The 21,840-nt window shown below is 40.9% G+C and overlaps 1 protein-coding gene across 1 annotated transcript in view; it reads left to right on the top strand.

The window, feature by feature from the left end:
- Nucleotides 1-21,840, top strand: part of LOC126163012 (ubiquitin carboxyl-terminal hydrolase 7) — a 230,674-nt gene that overhangs the window by 110,632 nt on the left and 98,202 nt on the right. The window contains exon 11 of the mRNA XM_049919876.1: nucleotides 16,885-17,038. Coding sequence (XP_049775833.1) covers nucleotides 16,885-17,038 — 154 coding nt within the window. The remainder of the gene's footprint in view (nucleotides 1-16,884; nucleotides 17,039-21,840) is intronic.

Raw genomic sequence — 21,840 nt, 5'->3', positions numbered from 1 at the left:
GCTTCTGTCAGATGGTCTTAGCACACGACACACACAATTGTTTGTTTTGGTGCAGTGCGTGTGTGTGTGTGTGTGTGTGTGTGTGTGTGTGTGTGTGAGTATTATTTTTACTCTTTTGTCAATGACATTTGCAAAGACCGTGACCTGTAGAGTAGCCGGAGTTGTAGGTTAGATTGGAAGGTTGTCAGGTGGTAAATCCAATGAATGTGATTCCATAAGCTAACATACTACTCATGCAGTGTTATTTAAATTCTTCAATCTATCATATTTGGCTAGCTATGTTCGCATGATAAAATCAACTCTGTTCTGAGATTGGTTGATCGAACCAAACTGACCAGGCACTGTGGGTTTATGTACATTAACATGTGTGCTACAAAAATACGAGGTGTGGCTAGAAAAAAACCGGACTAGTACTGGTGAAACAATAAAACGAATGCAATAAGGCTGAAAGTCGCGTGGCCTGTCACGTGACTCTCGCTCCGCCTACTGCTCGAGTTTCATCTGCCTCCTGCACTCAGTCTGCCCGTGGCGTCTGTTTTAAGTAGTTGACGTTTTGTCTGTGCGGCGGAAAATGTTGAGTGTACAGAAAGAACAGCGTGTTAACATCAAATTTTGTTTCAAACTAGGAAAATCTGCAAGTGAAACGTTTGTAATGTTACAACAAGTGTACGGCGATGATTGTTTATTGCGAACACAAGTGTTTGAGTGGTTTAAACGATTTAAAGATGGCCTCGAAGACACCAGTGATGACACTCGCACTGGCAGACCATTGTCAGCAAAAACTGATGCAAACATTGAAAAAATCGGTAAACTTGTTCGACAAGATCGCCGTTCAACAATCAGAGCAGTGTCTGAGTTGACAGGAGTTGACAAGGAAAGTGTTAGGCAGATTCTTCATGAAAGTTTCAACATGAACAAAGTGTGTTCAAAAATGGTTCCAAAGTGTCTCACAATTGAACAGAAGGAACGCCGAAGAATGATTTGTTCTGACATCCTGGAAAACATTGAAAGTGATCCCACCTTCTTACAAAATGTTATTACTTGCAATGAATCGTGGTTTTTTACTTACGATCCCGAAACTAAAACGCCAAACGATGCATTGGAAAACTCCTGGTTCTCCACGACAAAAAAAGCATGAATGTCAAAATCGAAATTCAAGGCAATGATGATTGTTTTTTTTTACATCAAAGGGATTGTGCACATTGATTGGGTACCAGAGGGACAAACAGTGAATCAGCATTACTACATTAGCGTCCTGGCTACCCTACGTGAGCGAGTACGGAGAAAACGGAACGATTTGTGGAGAAAAAAGTCATGGATCCTTCACCAAGACAATGCCCCAGCTCAGTGCGTTGTCAGTGAAGACGTTTTTGGCAAAACACAACATTCCCATCTTAGATCATCCACCCTACTCACCTGATTTGGCCCCCTGTGACTTTTTTCTTTTCCCTAAAGTCAAGTCAGCTTTGAAATGAACTAGATTTGAGACTGTTGAAGCAGTAAAAGAAAAAGTGACGGAAGTAATGTATGGACTTACCGAAAATGATCTGCAGCATTGCTATGCACACTGGAAAATTCGTATGGAGCGGTGTAGAGACCGAGGAGGAGAGTACATTGAAGGAGATAACATGAAATTGTAAATAAATGTTTTTTCCAGCATCAGTCCGGTTTTTTTCTAGCCGCACCTCGTATACAGTTTAATTGATACACTGAATTAAAGATATGTTCAAAGTGCATTATTTTTGGCATGATTTATCATACCAAAGGCAAATGTGACATCAGCAAATGAAACAGTTACCAGATTAGAGTTTGTTGGACATAATTTACTTTTGTCTGATGTCGCATCTAGGATGAGTTATTTACAAGGGGAAATGAATTAGCCTAGTCAACAGAAACTGAAAAAGGTCAAATAGGGGAAAATTCATATAGTCACATGTTTTTGTACAGTGGTAGACAGGAGATATGGAAAGAACAACTAAAAATCCTGATTGGTGGAGTGTGAATGAGTAGGTGAGGGTGCTTTTAAGGTTTTTTAAATATTTTCCTTGTTGTTGTGGTCTTCAGTCCAGAGACTGGTTTGATGCAGCTCTCCATGCTACTCTAGTCTGTGCAAGCTTCATCATCTCCAAGTACCTACTGCAACCTACATCCTTCTGAATCTGCTTAGTGTATTCATCTCTTGGTCTCCCTCTACAATTTTTACCCTCCACGCTGCCCTCCAATACTAAATTGGTGATCCCTTGACGCCTCGGAACATGTCGTACCAACCTATCCCTTCTTCTAGTCAAGTTGTGCCACAAATTTCTCTTCTCTCCAGTTCTATTCAGTACCTCCTCATTAGTTATGTGGTCTACCCATCTATTCGTCAGCATTCTTCTGTAGCACCACATTTCGAAAGGTTCTATTCTCTTCTTGTCTAAACTATTTATTGTCCATGTTTCACTTCCATACATGCATACACTTCATATAAATACTGTCAGTCGATGTTAACAAATTTCTCTTCTTCAGAAACGCTTTCCTTGCGATTGCCAGTCTACATTTTATATCCTCTCTACTTCGACCATCATCAATTATTTTGCTCCCCAAATAGCAAAACTCATTTACTACTTTAAGTGTCTCATTTCGTAATCTAATTCCCTCAGCATCACCCGACTTAATTCGACTAAATTTCATTATCCTCGTTTTACTTTTGTTGATGTTCATCTTATATCCTCCTTTCAAGACAGTGTCCTTTCCATTCAGCTGCTCTTCCACGTCCTTTGCTGTCTCTGACAGAATTACAATGTCATCGGCGAACCTCAAAGTTTTTATTTCTCCTCCATGGATTTTAATACCTACTCTGAATTTTTCTTTTGTTTCCTTTACTGCTTGCTCAATATAGAGATTGAATAACATCTGGGATAGGCTACAACCCTGTCTCACTCCCTTCCCAACTACTGCTTCCCTTTCATGCCCCTAGACTCTCATGACTGCCATCTGGTTTCTGTATCAAATTGTAGATAGCCTTTTGCTCCCTGTATTTTACCCCTGCCATCTTCAGAATTTGAAAGACAGTATTCCAGTCAACATTTTCAAAAGCTTTCTCTAAGTCTACAAATGCTAGAAACGTAGGTTTGTCCTTCCTTAATCTTTCTTCTAAGGTAAGTCGTATGATTAGTATTGCCTCACATGTTCGAACATTTCTAAGGATCCAAACTGATCTTCCCCAAGGTTAGCTTCTACCAGTTTTTCCATACATCTGTAAAGAATTCTTACTAGTATTTTGCAGCCGTGACTTATTAAAGTGGTAGTTCGCTGATTTTCACATCTGTCAACACCTCCTTTCTTTGGGATTGGAATTATTATATTCTCCTTGACGTCTGAGGGTATTTCACCTGTCTCATACATCTTGCTCACCAGATGGTAGAATTTTGTCAGGGCTGTCTGTCCCAAGGCTATCAGTAGTTCTAATGGAATGTTGTTTACTCCCGGGGCCTTGTTTTGACTTAAATCTTTCAGTGTCTGTCAAACTCTTGACGGAGTATCTTATCTCCCATTTCATCTTGATCTGCATGCTCTTCCATTTCCGTAATATTGCCCTCAAGTACATCGGACTTGTATAGACCCTCTATATACTCCCTCCTTCCACCGTTCTGCTTTCCCTTCTTTGCGTAGAACTGGTTTTCCATTTGAGCCCTTGATATTCATACAAGTGGTTCTGTTTTCTCCAAAGGTCTCTCTAATTTTCCTGTAGGCACTATCTATCTTACCCCTAGTGAGATATGCCTCTACATCCTTACATTTATCCTCTAGCCATCCCTTCTTAGCCATTTTGCACTTCCTGTCGATCTCATTTTTGAGATGTTTGTATTCCTTTTTGCCTGCTTCATTTACTGTATTTTTATACTTTCCCCTTTCATCAGTTAAATTCAATATTTCTTCTGTTACCCAAGGATATCTACTAGCCCTCATCTTTTTACCCACTTAATACTCTGCTGCCTTCACTATTTCATCTCTCGAACCTACCCATTCTTCATCTACTATATTTCTTTCCCCCATTCTTGTCAATTGTTCCCTAATACTCTGCCTGAAACGCTCAACAACCTCTGGTTCTGTCAGTTTATCCAGGTCCCATCTTCTTAAATTCCTACCTTTTTGCAGTTTCTTCAGTTTTAAACACACTTCATAACCAATAGATTGTGGTCAGAGTCCACATCTGCCCCTGGAAATGTCTTACAATTTAAAACCTGGTTCCTAAATCTCTGTCTTACCATTATATAATCTATCTGATACCTTTTAGTATCTCCAGGGTTCTTCCATGTATACAACCTTCTATCATGATTCTTAAACCAAGTGTTAGCTATGATTAAGTTATGCTCTGTGCAAAATTCTACCAGGTGGCTTCCTCTTTCTTTCCTTACCCCCATTCCATATTCATCTACTACGTTTCCTTCTCTTCCTTTTCCTACTATCGAATTCCAGTCACCCATGACCATTAAATTTTCATCTCTCTTCACTATCAGAATAATTTATTTTATCTCATCATAAATTTTATCAATCTCTTCGTCATCTGCGGAGCTAGTTGGCATATAAACTTGTACTACTGTAGTAGGCGTGGGCTTCGTGTCTATCTTGGCCACAATAATGCGTTCACTATGCTGTTTGTAGTAGCTTACCCGCATTCCTATTTTTTTATTCATTATGTAAAGATACTCCGGCATTACCCCTATTTGATTTTGTATCGATAACCCTGTATTCACCTGACCAAAAGTCTTATTCCTCCTGCCACCCAACTTCACTAATTCCCACTATATCTAACTTTAACCTATCCATTTCCCTTTTTAAATTTCTAACCTACCTGCCCTGTTGAGGGATCTGACAATCCATGCTCTGATCTGTAGAACACGGGTTTTCTTTCTCCTGATAAGTTTCCTTGAACTACTCAAAAACCAGAGGCTGTTTCATAGTACAAAATTGAACTACATTAAAGTTTCTTCTAAGAAAGGCCATGTTAAATTTTTGTCTATGGCTGATAGTTTCTGTGGTGCAGGCGATGGAAAATCAGAGTTTGTTAAAAATATTGGTTTAGGTGGTGTAAAATTACTGGTTACTGTTAAATGCAGTGGCTTAAGAACAAATATTAATATTTTTGTGAAAGCTTCTGTAGTAGCTTCTTGTGACACAGTGGCATAACGAGAGTGGGGGACTTGATGCAGAACCTTCAGTCCCCCCCAAAACCTGCTACACTTTGAGAACACAGTTTATCCATTAATATAATTCACTGAACTTAGATGTGATACACACATTTAATATTTGTTGCTGAGCCACTTCATTTAAGAATCAACATTAATTCCTCCACCTACCACTGAACAAAAATTTGTGGTTATATGAATTGCCCCCCACCCCCTCCACCCCCCTCCCCTGGGACTAAATGGTCATTTTAAGATTACATGTGAACCTCAGATTTCTGGAAAGGTTCTGATCCACGTTCAGTATTAAATATGTATCCGTTCCCAATATTAGTTAACTACTTCCTGATATTTGTGGCCTTTTTCTATGGAATGGAGGAAATGCATAATTTTGCATCATTACATAATAAACTGCCAGTTTCACGTTAAATTATTAAAAATCTTTTTTTTTTCCATATGGTAGCTTTTCATGTCTTAATTTTAATCAAGGCTAATGGAGAAAGTTAAATATTTCGAAATGGAAGTAACATGTTCTTCAAATTAATAATTGTTTCTACGCAATTGAACTACCGTTGAAGTTGGATAAAACACATTCAAAATTCGTGGCTGTTCATATTGATAAGAACCTGAACTGGAAGTTACTCATTATGGACTATAAACATCAAAGATCTGTAAGTTTTGCATTATAGATACTAGTAGATTTTGCACATGAAGATGTCAAAAAGTTGATTTAAATTCCTTATTTTCATTTGCTAATGTCTTACGCTGACATATTCAGAGGCGATTCTTCATTTGGTAGGAAAGTGTGTTTTGCACAGAAGTATGCAATGAGGCTGATATGCAGTGCTTGGTTTAGAACAGTCCCATAGTTCAGTACTGCTTTTGAAGTTTTTTGTCAATAATCAGTGCCAGTTAAAAAAAAATTTTCAATCATAAATTCAATGCTAGGTAGAGAAATGGCTTACACTACCTATCACTTAAGTTCAGTGAGGAGTGAAATAATAAACCATAGAAGACTTAGACCACTTACACCGTGATGCGAAGAATCTAATAGATAATAAAATTAACTTAAGATATTAACTGAAATCAGTTTGCTTAAGAAATCATTTTATTCAATATAAGAATTTAATTAGGTATAAATCTCAATATATAGCATCTTCATCTATATTGTGCAAACCGCTATGAAGTGCGTGGTAGAGGGTACGTCCCATTGTACTAGTTATTAGGGTTTCTTCCTGTTCCATACTTGCAGCAATTATTCTAATCTTATCCTCATGATCCCTCTGTGAGCGATACATAGGGGGGGGGGGGGGGGGGTGTGGTATGGCCCTAGAGTAATCTGTTAAAGTCGGTTCTTGAAACTTGAATAGACTTTCTCAGGATAGTTTATGTCTGTATTCAAGAGTCTTACAGTTCAGTTCCTTCAGTGTCTCTGTGACACTCTGTAACACCTCCGTTTTTATCTAGACCTGATCTGATCGAATAGCAGCCCAATATTTATTATTAACATGACCGTGAACCAAATTGGGCTGGTAAACGGAATGGACTGCTACGGAAGTTGTTACTTTCCAGTTCGTCCTGTTCAATACTGTAATACTGAATGAATGGTAATAAGGAACATCAACACAGTTTTACTAATTACGAACTTATATTCTTCTCAAAACACAAAAAGGAGACAGCCACTGCCTTCGTCGTACATATCTAATTACGGCTAATCTCAGCACGTGCTTTCTTCATTTGCCATTATTGTCAAACGCTAATCCATCACTGCATCCAACACTGCAATCCAAGGTTAGGCTGGCGCGGTAGACGCGAAACTAAATATCGGCACTAGCAAGTCACTGATCACTTTTATAAAGATACTTCATGACTTTCCCAGTATTTATTTATTATTTAGGGGTCTAACCACGGCGATGGTGACACCCGGTTAAAAACCCTGTATTCCAGTAATGGCCTACACACACACACACACACACACACACACACACACACACACACACACACACACACACCATTCCCGCCAGCCACTCTCTCTGGCGCATCTCGACACTCGCTCTCGCAACACGTCACAATCTATTGTTCGACCTGTGCCTACGGACCCCTTACAACTCTCCCAATGATTAAACGAACCTGTGACTATTCATGCTGCTCTGCTATGTATATGTTCGGTATCACTTGTTAGTCCTATCTGGTACGGGTCCCACACACTTCAGCAATATTCTAGGATGGGTCGCAAAAGTGATTCATAAGCAATCTCTTTTGTAAACTGATTCCAGTTCCTCAGTATTCTACTAAGAAACCAAAGTCTACCACCTGTTTTATCCTTGACGAACATGTGTGATCATTCCATTTTATACCCTTACAAAGTGTTACCCCAGGTATTTGGACGAGTTGACCGATCCCAACATTGACTCATTGATATTGTAGTAATAGGATACAACGTTTTTTTCATTTTGTGAAGTGCAAAATTTTATGTTTCTGAACATTTAGAGCAAGTTGCCAATCTCTACACCATGTTGGAACCTTATCAAGATCTGATTGAATAGTTATACAGCTTCATTCAGATAGTACTTCATTATAGATAACTGCATCCCAATCAAAAAACCTGATTTTGCTATTAATATTGTTTGCAAGGTCATTAACATACAACATGAACAGCAAGAGTCCCATGACATTTCCCTGGGGCACACCTGGAGTTACTTCTACGTCTGACGATGATTCTCCATCCATGATAAAATGCTGTAGCCTCCCTACCAAAAAGTTCTCAGTCCATTTCACTTGATACCCCATATGATCGTACTTTTGACAATAAGCGTAGGTGTGGTACAGAGTCAAATGCTTTTCGGAAGTCAACACTGCATCTACCTGGTTGGCAAGATCCAAAGCTTTCAGTATATCATGTGAGAAATTGCGAGTTGGGTTTTACATGATTATAATATTGTGAGAATCCGTGCTGGTTGTCATAGAGAAAGTCATTCTAATAGAGATACATCATTATGTTTGAACTCAGAATATTTCTGAGATTCAACAACAAATCGATGTCAAGGGTACTGGATGGTACTTTTGTGGATCACGTCTACTACTCTTCTAATAGACGGGTGTGACATGCTTTTTTCTAAGAACTAAGCACATTTTTCGTTTAAGAGATCTATGATAGCTTATTGTTAGAAGGGAGGCTAACTTAGCTGCAAATTCAGTATAGAATCTGTCAGGTATTTCGTCTGGCTTAGAAGTGTTGTTCAGTTTTAATGGTTTCATCTGTTTCTTAACACCACTGATACTAATATTTACTTCGTTCATGTTTTCGATGGTTTGAGGATTAAATTGGAGCAATTCTCCCAGGTCTTCCTTTGTAAAAGAACATTTGAAAACAGAGTTAAGCGTTTCACCTTTTGCTTTGGTACCCTCAATTTCAGTTCCTGTCTCGTTCATTAAGGACTGGACACTAAATTTGGTGCCGCTAACAGCCTTTACGTTCAACCAGAATTTCTTTGTATTTTGTGAAATGTCATTTGGCAGTATTATGCTATGGTAGTCATCGAGGGCATTGCTTTCATAACAGCCCAATGTGTTTCATTCAGCATCTCTCCATCCATAGCAGTATGCTTTGTTTTACACCTATAATGCAGTAATCTCTGTTTCTTTAGAAGTTTCTTTATGGTGACTGTATTCCAAGGAGGTCCTGTCCCATTATGAACTGTTCTACAGGGTACATATCTTCTACACGCTCCTAAATTGTGGTCAAGGTTTAAACTTCCTCATTGAGATATGACATTGCTGATTTTTTTTAAATCTAGTTTATTGAGCATGTATACCTTTCTGCTTGTTTTATTGTACTTTGGTAATGATTGTTGCCACAACTGAGTCTTGGTCACTGATACCAGTTTCGGTGTGGACATCCTCAAAGAGGTCAGGTCTATCTGTTACCATTAGATCCAATATGATTCTATCATGGGTAGGGTTCCTAACTACGTGTTCAAGGTAGTTTTCAGAGAAGGCATTTAATAAAGTTTTGTAGGATTTCTTATCACACCCACTACTGACAAAACTGTAATTTTCACAATCGAAGTCTCCAACGATGACTACAGTATGATTGGAGAACTTGTGTACAAATGAACTGAGATTTTCTCTGAAATTTTCAGTTACATCAGTAGATGAACCATGGGTGACAGGAAAATCCAATTTCATTTTATTCCCATGCCTGATACTGAGTCTTGGCCAAACAGTCTCACATGCAGCTTCAGTTCCTATGTTGGTGGATTTGAGTTTTTTGTCTGCTGGGACAAATACACCACCTCCATTTCCCATTTGCCCATCCTTACAGTATACACTTAAAAGTTTCCCCAAAAATCTCACTGCTATCAATTTCAGGTTTTAACAGTTTTCTTTATGTAGTATTATGCAAGTTTCACTGCTTTTCATAAACGCTTCAAAATCTGGCACTTAGTTGTGAATTCTTCAGCAATTTACTATTAGAATTTTAATATTCTCACCTGTGGGAGACATTTCTTTTGATCTTACACTGATATTTGTGGGTTTCCTACAGCTATCGTTATCCGGATTGGATGGAGAGTCACCTAATCAAAAAAAACTTTGTGTGCGCCCCCACACAGTCAGCTACCTGAGTAGCAGTCTATGATGTGCAGTGCACACATGAACTATTTAGGGGTACTGTACAATTCTCAACACTATGATGCAAGTCTAGGAAATCACAGCCTAGCTTGTCATAGAACTTCCGAAGTGTCTGGTTCAGTCCTTCCAACTGACTCAGAACCAAAGAGTTACGATCAGTTCTGGCATTAGTGCTGCAAATTGTGAGCTTCGTTAAATTCCATGCACAAGGCTGATCTTATCAGCCTTCCCTGCCAATCTCTGGAATAACCCAAGAATGACTTTGGAGCCCAGATGACAGGTATCATTTGTTCCAATGTGTGTCACAACCTGCAGTTGGTTGCATCCTGTTCCCTCAGTGGATGCTGGTATAGCATCTTCAACATGTTTAATGAGGAGGGGAAAGATAAAATGGTTTTACATTGTTATGAGCAGTTGCAATTGTGAATGAACAGTTCATAGCATCTGGGTATCTGCTTCTCCATTCTTTCCATTTCTAGTGGATGCTTCATTCAACATTTCTTATAATATGTGAAAAGAAGTTCTTGGTTGCATTCTTTGGCTGGATACTCTGTTTTGTGTATTTTTAATTAACAGCTCATACAGCTGATACCTGTAATCACTCAAGCTTGCACCAAAATACAATCTCCATATGTAGTAACTACTGAACACAAAATGGATTCCTGTGGAGGAGGAACCAAAAGCTCAGCAACTTATTCCCCTTTCCTAAGGGCAATTCTACTGATAAACACCTTTTCCTTTTGGTGGCTATATTACTATCCACAAAAACATAATGATATTCCATTTGAATTTTACATCAATTTATTAACAAAATGTCAAGTGACTCATGTTTCTTAAAAGTCCTCTGCTTTTTTTAAAAAAATGGTTTGATTTTATATGGCAGTGTTTTTTGTGTCGTCATATTCCTTAGACATTTGTCACAAGCAAGGGCTTACAATATCCTGAAGTAGAATGAGCAGATGCGTTCATTCTGGCAGTTTATTATTTGAGAGATCTGTATTGCTCTTGTTTATAATTTTTCATATGAAATTGTAACATAGTATCACCTTTTCTTCATGTCACATTCTGTTTCAGTAATAGCATATATTACAAAACTGGAAGTACAGTTAATGTGTTGTCTGGGAGTTGGGAATCCTGTGTGTGTAATGATCCTTGTGATGACACTCTTAACTCTAGGTGTATATCTCCTTTGGTACTCTTCTGAAACCTCAAATAATGACCATGAAATCACTGACTGTAAGCAGTTATTTGCTCTTATGGACTTATGTCGTGATGACAGAATGCAAACCAATAAATACACAATATTGATAAGAGATTTAATTAGAATTGTGTTGCCACCCAAACAGATTAGCACAAGGATCATTGAAGGCAATCCACCTGTAATTCAACAATGGCATAGGAGATGTTGAAAATAACTAGTTAAAATTCCTAAAGGCATAAGGACAACACTTACAACTCAAATCATATTTTGACAGAGAAGCAAAGTAATTTCATGGATTGTGAATAATGTGATGTTTGTGTTCTGTACCTTTAAAGACCAAGAAAAGAATGATGCTAAAGCAGGAAAACAATAAACTAACAACAAATAACGGATTTTTTTTTTTTTTTTTTTTTTTTTTTTTTTTTTTTTTTTTTTTTTTTTTTTTGAGATAATGAAACTGTAACAGCTTGAATGTGTGAAACAGTGTTAATTTGTCGCATTCAATTGGTCACAAAACATTGAGCTGCTCTTAGGCAGCCAGTAACTGCTGTAGTAATTTAAGTTACTAAATTTTTGAATATCTGTAAATTAATTTATATTTTCCACATTCTGTATTCTGATTGATGATTTCTAAATCATTTTACTGTTGTTCTTCCTTCAGCTGTTTGAACATTTCCTAAAAATATTTTGTATAGTCCCCATTGTTTTCTATTTAGCCATTGTTGCATATTTCCTGTGATAAGTATGTTTGTTAAATTTCCAAGGAGACGGTGTCTGGCCAAGCAGTGCAATTATAAGCACTGCTGACACATACTTACAAAAGTTGGAAAAAACCTAAATGTCAGTTGTTAGCTCCTTAAACAGGGTGGAAGGAATGGTAGGTTGGGAAGTTAGAAAGCAGGAGGAGGTCGTTCAGAGTCCAGGTCGAGATAGAACCATTTCTTATGAGGACATGGACAAAGATATGTATCAGAGTGATCTATCCCTCTTTCATAACTTTCCACTAATTACCCCTCTTTCAACCCTGAGGAAGGAACAAACAGATCTGAAAGGTAGGTCGGTCTCCCCCCTCTCCCCCCTCTCCCCCCTCTCCCCCCTCTCCCCCCTCTCCCCCCTCTCCCCCCTCTCCCCCCTCTCCCCCCTCTCCCCCCTCTCCCCCCTCTCCCCCCTCTCCCCCTCTCCCCCCTCTCCCCCCTCTCCCCCCTCTCCCCCCTCTCCCCCCTCTCCCCCTCTCCCCCCTCTCCCCCCTCTCCCCCCTCTCCCCCCTCTCCCCCCTCTCCCCCCTCTCCCCCCTCTCCCCCCTCTCCCCCCTCTCCCCCCTCTCCCCCCACTCCCCCCTCTCCCCCCTCTCCCCCCTCTCCCCCCTCTCACCCCCTCTCGCCCCCTCTCCCCCCCTTTCCCCCCTCTCCCCCCTTTCCCCCCTCTCCCCCCTTTCCCCCCTCTCCCCCCCTTTCCCCCCTCTCCCCCCCTTTCCCCCCTCTCCCCCCTTTCCCCCCTCTCCCCCCCTTTCCCCCCTCTCCCCCCCTTTCCCCCCCTCTCCCCCCCTCTCCCCCCCTCTCCCCCCTCTCCCCCCCTCTCTCCCCCCTCTCCCCCCCTCTCTCCCCCTCTCCCCCCTCTCCCCCTCTCCCCCCTCTCCCCTTTTGGTTGCCCTTTTTATGTCCATCAGCAGTGCTTAGAATTACACTTCCTTCCTCTGGCCAGTCATACTGTCTCTTAGTAATTTTAGTTTTTTTAAGTTAATTTTTCTTTCGAAACAATTGTTCCCATGGTTTTCTACAGTGTGGGTTGTTTTATTTGATCAACAATATTTGCTCAGTTTTAGCAGTATCTATACGCATAATTTATGCAAGATGAAAGCAGTTATGATAGGAAGAAAAAATATTTGTAGGTGTTATCACTTTTAATCATTACTCACTGTAAAAAATGACTGCAGGATAATTATGGTGAAACATCATCAAAAGATGTTTACCATTCATTAGCTCTGTAATGCAGATTTCCGTGCATCTGAAACAGATGTGGCTATTTATTGCAAGACAACACAAAATAAGTGTGAGCAGCGAGTAGAAAGGGATGTTAGACAAAAAGATATCCATTTCCAAAGCTAGCTGTGATGATTCAGTTTACATTGCCCTATTTATTGTGAATATTAATACAGCTTTGGCTCTGCAGAACATAGTGGCCAGCCACAACTGCCATTATTGAGAACAAGATGATACAAAGCAGTTAACAAGCCAAACTACCTAACGTAGTATTGGAATGTGGTGCAGAAGCTACTGAGTGACTATGAAACTGGACAGTCAGATGTCCTCAACTTTCTTGATGAGCAAAGTATATACCAGAGTGATACTGACACAACATAGATCTCCAGGCAGGACCTGTATTTGTACAGTTGAAAGAGAGGAGAAACAGGAGTGAAAATGAGTAGTTATGAATGGGACATAAAATAGTAACAAAAGACGAAGAAAAGAAGTTTGGAGACTGTATACACTACTCCCTGCATATCATTTACAGTTCATTGTTTGCAGTTTTTTCAGTATATTGAGTAAAGATATGTAAGATAAATCAAAATTTGTATTGATGTTGATAATGGGGATTGGTTTTACAAGACATGTACAGGGCTCCACATATGCTCGTTATGAATCAAATTGAGCATCTATGAGATGCCAGGTGATTCCTTCTTGCTTGGGAACTTAATATGTTAAGAGCTGTAATCTATTGGCAATATTGAGACAAAATGCATCAATATTTATGTATAAATATTCCAGCTGTTGATTTTATACCATTTGTTACATAAGATACATTTCGTGTTGGAGAATTTACTCACTGGCAGCTACTTTAATTTTTTTTTTTAATTTACTACTGCGTAGTAGGAAAAGAGAAGATAAAAAGTGTATTAAGTCTGATAATATGATCACAAAAGTGGTGTTGCAAAATGTGTTAAGACATGGAATGTCAATTAGTTTTACCCTGTGGCATTTCCCCTGAGTAAGATATCAGTAACGATACAGTTTTGGTTGGCTTGGACATGGAAGGCAGAATTTGTGTGGGTGAAATGTTGTCGGACATTATTGGTCTTCTCCAACCAGTTTGCTGCTGTTGATCACTTGGCTTCTCATTTATCACAGTGGTGGGTGAAAACCATATAAACAGGGTGTTGTAGTCATTTAATTGTCTTGTATATTTGTCCTGTACTTCAACCAATAGACTTCCGTTTGTAAGCTCCCACTTTCCAAGGATTGCATGCGAAGATTTGTCTCAAAGCTCATGGTTGATACTGTGCATAAATACGAGCTTCAAATTGTTTCAGTGTTTTCACTCGTAATTGCCCCAGCTTGTTCTTGATAACCATATTGGGAAGCATTACTGCCATTTTGTTCCAAAGCATATTTTGTCCCCGGGCATATGTAATTTCTGTGGACATGCATTTCTGGATCTGGACTACTGAGCTGTCAGAATATATTCCCTCCTTTTTTGCGGTACCCATGGCACACATGACTGCCATAATACACTGTCTGACAAAAAGGTGAAGCACCCAGGAGACCTAGTCGCATATAAGTATATCATATCTCTCTCTCTCTCTCTCTCTCTCTCTCTCTCTCTCTCTCTCTCTCTCTCTCACACACACACACACACACACACACACACACACACACACACACACACACACACACACACACACACACACAATCAACGATTCTTTAAATAATTAGAGTGATAATTGTTTGTGATAGAAACAGTGGCCACCATAGTGCATTGGTGGTGTTCGTGTTTAGTGTTGTTACCAGGCCTGGTAGCGTACGTAAGGGGTGCGAACAGTATTGGGCAGTAAGTGATCACTGTGAAGGACATGGACATGCTGGGCACTCGTGTGAGATAATATCAGCATCTGACAGTTTGAAGGGAGCCTCATTAGGGGTCTCCAGTTGGCCGACTGGTCAAATCGTGCCTTATCCAGACATGTAGAGCATTCAAATGTGATAGTGTTTTAGAGATTGGCTTGTATGAAAACGTGAGCGCAGGCAACTTGTCTGTATTCTGCTTGAACAAATATGATAACCACAGGGGAGGGTTGCTGTAATGTGCTTTGAGCTCATTGTAATCTCTTCACATATGTGCCTCAATGACCGCCATGCAATATTCTGCCGTCCCACACTTGGTCAGAGATCAGCAGCAGCCGGACTCTGGAATTACTGCCCCAAGTGTAGGCTGCTGTTAACACCATAATGCAGTTGGCTGCTTTTGGAGTGGTGCTGTGACCAGGAAGCATAGACTGCTGATAAATTGAATCACATTGTGTTCATCAATGAATCAAGATTTTTCATTGCTCTGATTGACTGTCATTGGTGAATATGGCAGCAACCTGGGAAGATGTCCCATTCTTTCAATGTTGGCACAATGGTGTTACACCTGGTGTCATGGTAAGGGGAGCCATCAGGTGTGACTTCAGGCCATGGGTGGTAGTGATTGAGGGAAATCTGACAGTGCCACAGTACGTCATGGAAATCCTGCATCCTCAAGCATTTACCTCTTGTGCAACATTATCGTGATGGCATTTTTCAATAGGACAGTTCTTTCCACACATGGAATTTGTCCTCATTACCTATAAAACGTTTGTTACCAGCGCGGATGTCAACTCTGTCCCTGTCCCAGTGCCAGTATCCAGGATACCAAGGACCAGTTAAAACACTTGTGGGCCAGCTTGCCTCAGGAGAGAATACAACAGCTTAGTGTCACTCTTCTCAGCTGAATCAGTGCATGCAACCAGGCCAGAGGGGATGCAGCTTCCGACTAATAAGTGGTCCCGTAGTGCCAAGTTCTTTGTAAATTTGATTAAATTTTGTAATCGCTGCAATAACATCACATTCCCCTCAGCCTGTGAAGTTTTGTTCCCTCCTCTTCTTCTGGGTGCTTCACTTTTTTTGTGGGCAGTGTAAATTCCGATGAAAGCAGCTTGGTTGCAGTTTGTTTAATGTCTCAAACACCTAGAGATATCTTAGTAATTTATGTTTGTGTATATAGTTGTATGTTACTTTTGAATGTAGATTGTTTCTGTTTATTTATTTATTCCTAGTTGTTTTGAAGAACTCCTAACACAAATAAAGAAGAGTGCATTGTTCATAATTTATTGCCTTGAGTATGTTTTACTTTGCATTATCTTGAAATGAGAAACTATTATGTTTATTGTTAATTTCATTTGAGTATGTCAGTATGTCATGGCATGGCATGTGTAAAATAAACATTAGTAACTGTGCATAAAAACATATTCCCAAGCATATTTTTAACTGGTTGTCACCGAGAATAGTGTTCAGTTTTCTAAGGAATCTGCCAAGCAAAATAAATATTCATTCTGTCTTGTGTTCTCTCTGCCTCTCTGACTGGCTTCTTGGTTTGCTTACTGTGAATGCATAAAGGAATAAGAGCATGGGGCTCTGTGACAAATGTTCTTTATTGTATGTGTATGAAAATGATGACAGAAGTCTTTTTTTTTTTCCGGGTGTACCAGCTACTGTTACTGTCTTTCACTAATGAGTCTGGGCCACATAAAATGTATAATTCAAATGTACTAAGTTTCACATTCATTGTTAGTTTCATCCGTTGCAGTTTCACATTCCTTTCCTTCCTGGGATGCACAACAGTGGTATGAAAACTTGTTCAGTCCTGAGGTGTGAATCTATGTAATAAGTGAAGAGGTTGCATTTTAGTTTAAAAACAATGGCTCATTGCTTATTTACCTTACTTGTAACAGTGCCACTTGTTACTTGAGTCAGTTCAGACAAAATTTTTCAGTGTAATTTTCTTCAGTATTAGTTTACTTCTTCTTGGAATTCTAATTTTTTTTTAATGTGTGAAGAAATAATTTACTACAAGTCCATCATCTTTCAGGTTTGAATTCTATGAAAAAATAAGTCTTGAGCCATACTTGCAGCAACCTGAGCCAACAAGAGCAGATTACACACTTCATGCAGTTCTGGTACATAGTGGAGATAATCATGGTGGCCACTATGTAGTTTTTATAAATCCCAAAGGTGATGGAAAGGTATGGCATCTTTTAGCATCTGTAATGCTGAAGTTATGATGAAAGTTCTTTATGGTATATGTATTTAGACATAAAATTATCACATAATTTCCGTAATAGCTACTTGATGACTGTCATCTTAGTGGAGGCACTTGGCTTGATAAGCAATAATAGCAAAATTACTTCATATTTAAAAATTTTAGTTAAAGAATTAGGCTTTGTTAGTATTGTATGCTAGGGTCACCATAAGGTCATATTTTGCACCGCCCTTGCACAGAATTGCCAAGAAAAGGAAGACCACTTAGATTCCTCCCTTGCTCAGTAGCATTTCTGAGAAAGTTGACTGTATGTGTGAGAAATACCATTTTTTGTCTGTGTGTATGGTTGTGCTTCTACATTAATCTATTTTTTTTCTTTTGTGCTATATGTTGTTCCATTTTGTAGTTTTGAGGAGAGGGTGGAAAGGGGGAGAGACAGCAGAATGCAAATTAATACTCCCTGTGTTTTCTCATCTTTCTATATTTAAATTCTTGTGTAGTCATGATTTTAGCAATAAAATTATCAAATGCTCTGATGACGCAAAGCCTTTGCTCGATGATTACCCTTCATTTATATTACCATTAACTGAAGCAGCTCTTGGGACTGATATTTCAATGTAAGATGAAGAATTTAGTTTTTAATTTTGGTTTCAATATTTAATTTCACTTCTTCTATAGCAAGATAAAGACACTAAAAGCAGGTGACATAAAACCGGAGGAAGATTGGTTTCTGTTAATGCAGTTACTTGTTGTTTTACATCGGAGTACATGCTCACACAGATACAGCTAGGCTTAAGCATTTTCTTTCCTTTATTCACTGTTTGTGATATTTTGAAGTTTGGTGTATCACAGTTTGTGCTGTTTGAATTCAAAGTCAGTTATGTTGAAAAATTTACGTTAAAGCATATCAGATTTAGTCATTTCTTAAAAGCGGTAATGCAGTTACATCCTCTGTGGTACTTTTCAGACTCTTCACACAATTTTGTAATGTGATTGGTAGTACTTCCTAAGACTGGGACTGATATGATACTGTCTTTACATTTACATTTGTCTGAATTTAGCCCATCAGTGAGGAAAGCAAAATTTCACACAATTACACAATTTTTCCACTTCAGTTAACAGTGTAAGAAAAGGGGGATTGTGCTATCATTATTTTTTTCCCCACCAACTTTGGTGTAATTGTAAGAAAGAAAAGCATAAGAACTGAAGCACAACAGAGCTCGAAGGCTACAACCAAACTCTATAGAAAAAGTTGCGCCAATTGAACAATATGGATATCAGATGATACAAGAAACTTTCTGTAACTGTTGTAGTTTTTCATGTAGGCTAACATGCTGTGGACCCTCCCTCAATAAATAAATAAATAAATAAATTTGCAAACTGCCACTAGGCACCTCAGAATACTGACACTATTAATCTCAGCAATATTCAATTACGGCAAAAAAATATTATGACTATCTACTGAATAATTCCTGTAAAGTTGACAGAAGCTGTCAACAGCAGCCTTAGTGTTGTAGTAATTATTTGTTCTGTCTAGCAATCGATGTTCGGGCTCATTTTTTGATCATGGTGCATTGTAGACAATAATAAAACTGCCTTATACCTTTTAGGACTATATTATATCGATATGGCCATGACAGAAATATACACACTGAAAGATTGTGATTAGGTATAAATTTTGGTGACCACTGTTGCTTGTCCAGTTTGGCAGTACCTCACACAGACAATCTTAAGTTTTACATTTATCAATTACAATATTCCTGTTGTCAGTTTGGATGTGAGGTTAATTGTTGCAAAATGTCACTATGAGATATTACAGGCCCACATGTGATAGTGTCCACAGCCATTCGTCAGCAGTCCATGCTTCTTCCCAGTTCCAGCATCACTACGAACACAGCTGCTTGTCCCCCCTGCGGGTCCGGGGGTTAGAATAGGCCTGAGGTATTCCTGCCTGTTGTAAGAGGCGACTAAAAGGAGTCCCTCCCCCTCAAGGGGGTAGTTAGCGCCTGCGGACGGTTCCACGACCTATATTTGTGGTCATTTTGGTTTTTAACTTCTTCTCGTTTCTTCCTTCCTTTGGTTGGTTCCTTTCTTTGTTCTTCTCCATCTCACTGTCTTCCTTGCCTTCTTCTCCTTGCCTTCTTCTCCTTGCCTTCTTCTCCTTGCCTTCTTCTCCTTGCCTTCTTCTCCTTGCCTTCTTCTCCTTGCCTTCTTCTCCTTGCCTTCTTCTCCTTGCCTTCTTCTCCTTGCCTTCTTCTCCTTGCCTTCTTCTCCTTGCCTTCTTCTCCTTGCCTTCTTCTCCTTGCCTTCTTCTCCTTGCCTTCTTCTCCTTGCCTTCTTCTCCTTGCCTTCTTCTCCTTGCCTTCTTCTCCTCGCATACCCTGGTCTCTGCCTCGGCATTTGAGACAGACTGTCCTCTCTCTTCTTTTTCCTCTTCTTCCTTCCTCCCTGTGCGCGCCTGAAGGCCAACCCACGCGTTCGCACGCGTAGCCGGTGACGGGGTAACGCGTAATTCCCTGCCCTGGGTAGACAAGTAAGGCACGCACGTACCCCCTGGTAAAGGCCAGGCCCAGGAAGGGGTGATTGCCTGAGCTGATATCTTCTGACCATGCCGATTGGTCCCTCCATCTGTTTCTCGGGAGGTGTGACCTGAGGTGTAAACATTCACCTAAGGCGGGAGTGCCCTCTGAGAGGGTCCCCATAAGGAAGGAGCGCGCCATCGGAGACGCTGGCAATCATGGGGGATTCCTCCGCAATGGATTTCTCTTCTTCTTCTTCTTCTTCTTCTTCTTCTTCTTCTTCTCTCTCGACTTCTGCCCCTAAACGGAAACTTGACCAGCCACCGGTGACAAAAGTACTACAGCCTGCCCCACAATTCCTCGCCGTTTCTCGATCTGAGGACAGAAAGGATTTTTCCTCTGTCAACCCTTTCGTTATCCAGAAGGGCGTAGATACCATAGCCGGATCTGTCAAGTATTGTACCAGGTTGCGTAATGGTACCTTGTTACTACAAACTGAGAGCGCCTTTCAGGCACAAAAACTGCTTCGAGCCACACTCCTGTACACATTCCCTGTCCGGGTGAAGGCTCACCGAACTTTGAATTCGTCTCGTGGTGTGGTCTATACTAGATCACCCGACGGATTGACTGACGAGGAGATTGTCTTTCCTCGCTGAGCAGGGCGTGACGGCTGTCCATAGGGTCATGAAAAAGGTCAACAATGACCTTGTACCGACCCGGACACTTTTCTTGACCTTTGATAGTGTTCAGCTGCCATCGCGCATCAAAGCTGGCTACGAGGTTATTTCTGTTCGCCCCTATGTCCCGACACCTACGCGCTGCTACCAGTGTCAGCGTTTTAATCACACTCGCCAGTCTTGTTCCAATGCGGCTAAATGTGTCACTTGTGACAGGGATGCCCATGAGGGTGACTGTTCATCTCCGTCTCCTCGTTGTGGGAACTGTCAGGGTGACCATGCAGCGTCCTCCCGCGGCTGACCCATCTACAAGGCTGAACGCTGTATCCAAGAAATTCGGATCAAAGAGAAAGTGTCCACCTCGGCTGCTCGTAAGCTATTTGCTAGTAGGAAGCCCACGCTGCTCCCAGCGGGGAAATACAGTACTGTCCTCGCCTCTTCTCGGACTACCAGGGAGGTGGTAACCCAGACATGCGGTCTGACCTTCAGCACCATGGTCGTCCGTTCGGCCAGTGCTAAGATCGCACGGTCGACGTCTCCTCTTCCTCCCGTCACCCCACAGACACAAGCCCCTTCATCAGCTTCTGCCAAGACGAAGACCCAGAAGTCAGATGCACGGGCCTTCAAGAAGGAACCATCCCGTGCGGAATTCCTACGTACCTCGACCTCCCAGCCATCGACCAGTACTTCCACCAAACGACCTTCCAAGAAGGCTCATAGGAAGCACAGTTCTCCTTCTCCGCAACGGCGCATTTCTTCTCCTGCGCCATCCAGCGGTTGCCGCCCCAGGCCGTCATCCGTTTCACCTGGCCGCACTGCTGGTAGCCGAACATCTGGCCGTTCACCGGCGGAAGAAGCTCCCCCACACCGGCTGTCTTACCAAGATGGCTGATGAACCTATAGAACCAATGGACGATGACTGTCCGCCTACTGATAGCGGCGGCAGTGCTCGCTCGAAGCCAGGCCCTCAGCGGCCTTCGAGGTGACCCCTTCTTCCATCTTCCTTTTCTTCTTACGATGGCACTTATTCACTGGAATATTCGCAGCATTCGCTCCAACCGATAGGACTTGAAGTTGCTGCTCCGCTTGCACCGTCCGCTCGTCGTAGCCCTCCAGGAAACGAAGCTACGCCCATGCGATCAAATTGCCTTGGCACACTACACCTCTGTGCGTTTTGACCTACCTCCTGTGGTAGGTATTCCGGCTCATGGAGGGGTTATGTTGCTGGTCCGGGATGATATTTACTACGATCCCATCACATTGCACACCGGCCTGCAGGCAGTTGCCATCCGAATTATTCTCCCCACTTTTACATTTTACATTTGTACCGTTTACACTCCATCGTCGTCTGCCATTACCAGGGCATACATGATGCAAATTATTGCTCAGCTACCTCCATCATTTTTGTTAACTGGAGACTTCAATGCCCACCATCCCCTTTGGGGCTCTCCAGCATTCTGCCCGGGGCTCCCTGTTAGCAGACCTTTTCAACCAGCTCAATCTTGTCTGCCTCAATACTGGCGCCCCTACTTTTCTTTCGGACACATCTCACACCTATTCCCATTTAGACCTCTCTATATGTACTACCC

This window comes from Schistocerca cancellata, chromosome 2, assembly GCF_023864275.1.
Source record: "Schistocerca cancellata isolate TAMUIC-IGC-003103 chromosome 2, iqSchCanc2.1, whole genome shotgun sequence".
NCBI lineage: Eukaryota > Metazoa > Arthropoda > Insecta > Orthoptera > Acrididae > Schistocerca > Schistocerca cancellata.
Note: the sequence above shows the minus strand (reverse complement) of the source record. Positions and strands in the feature narration are given on the sequence as shown.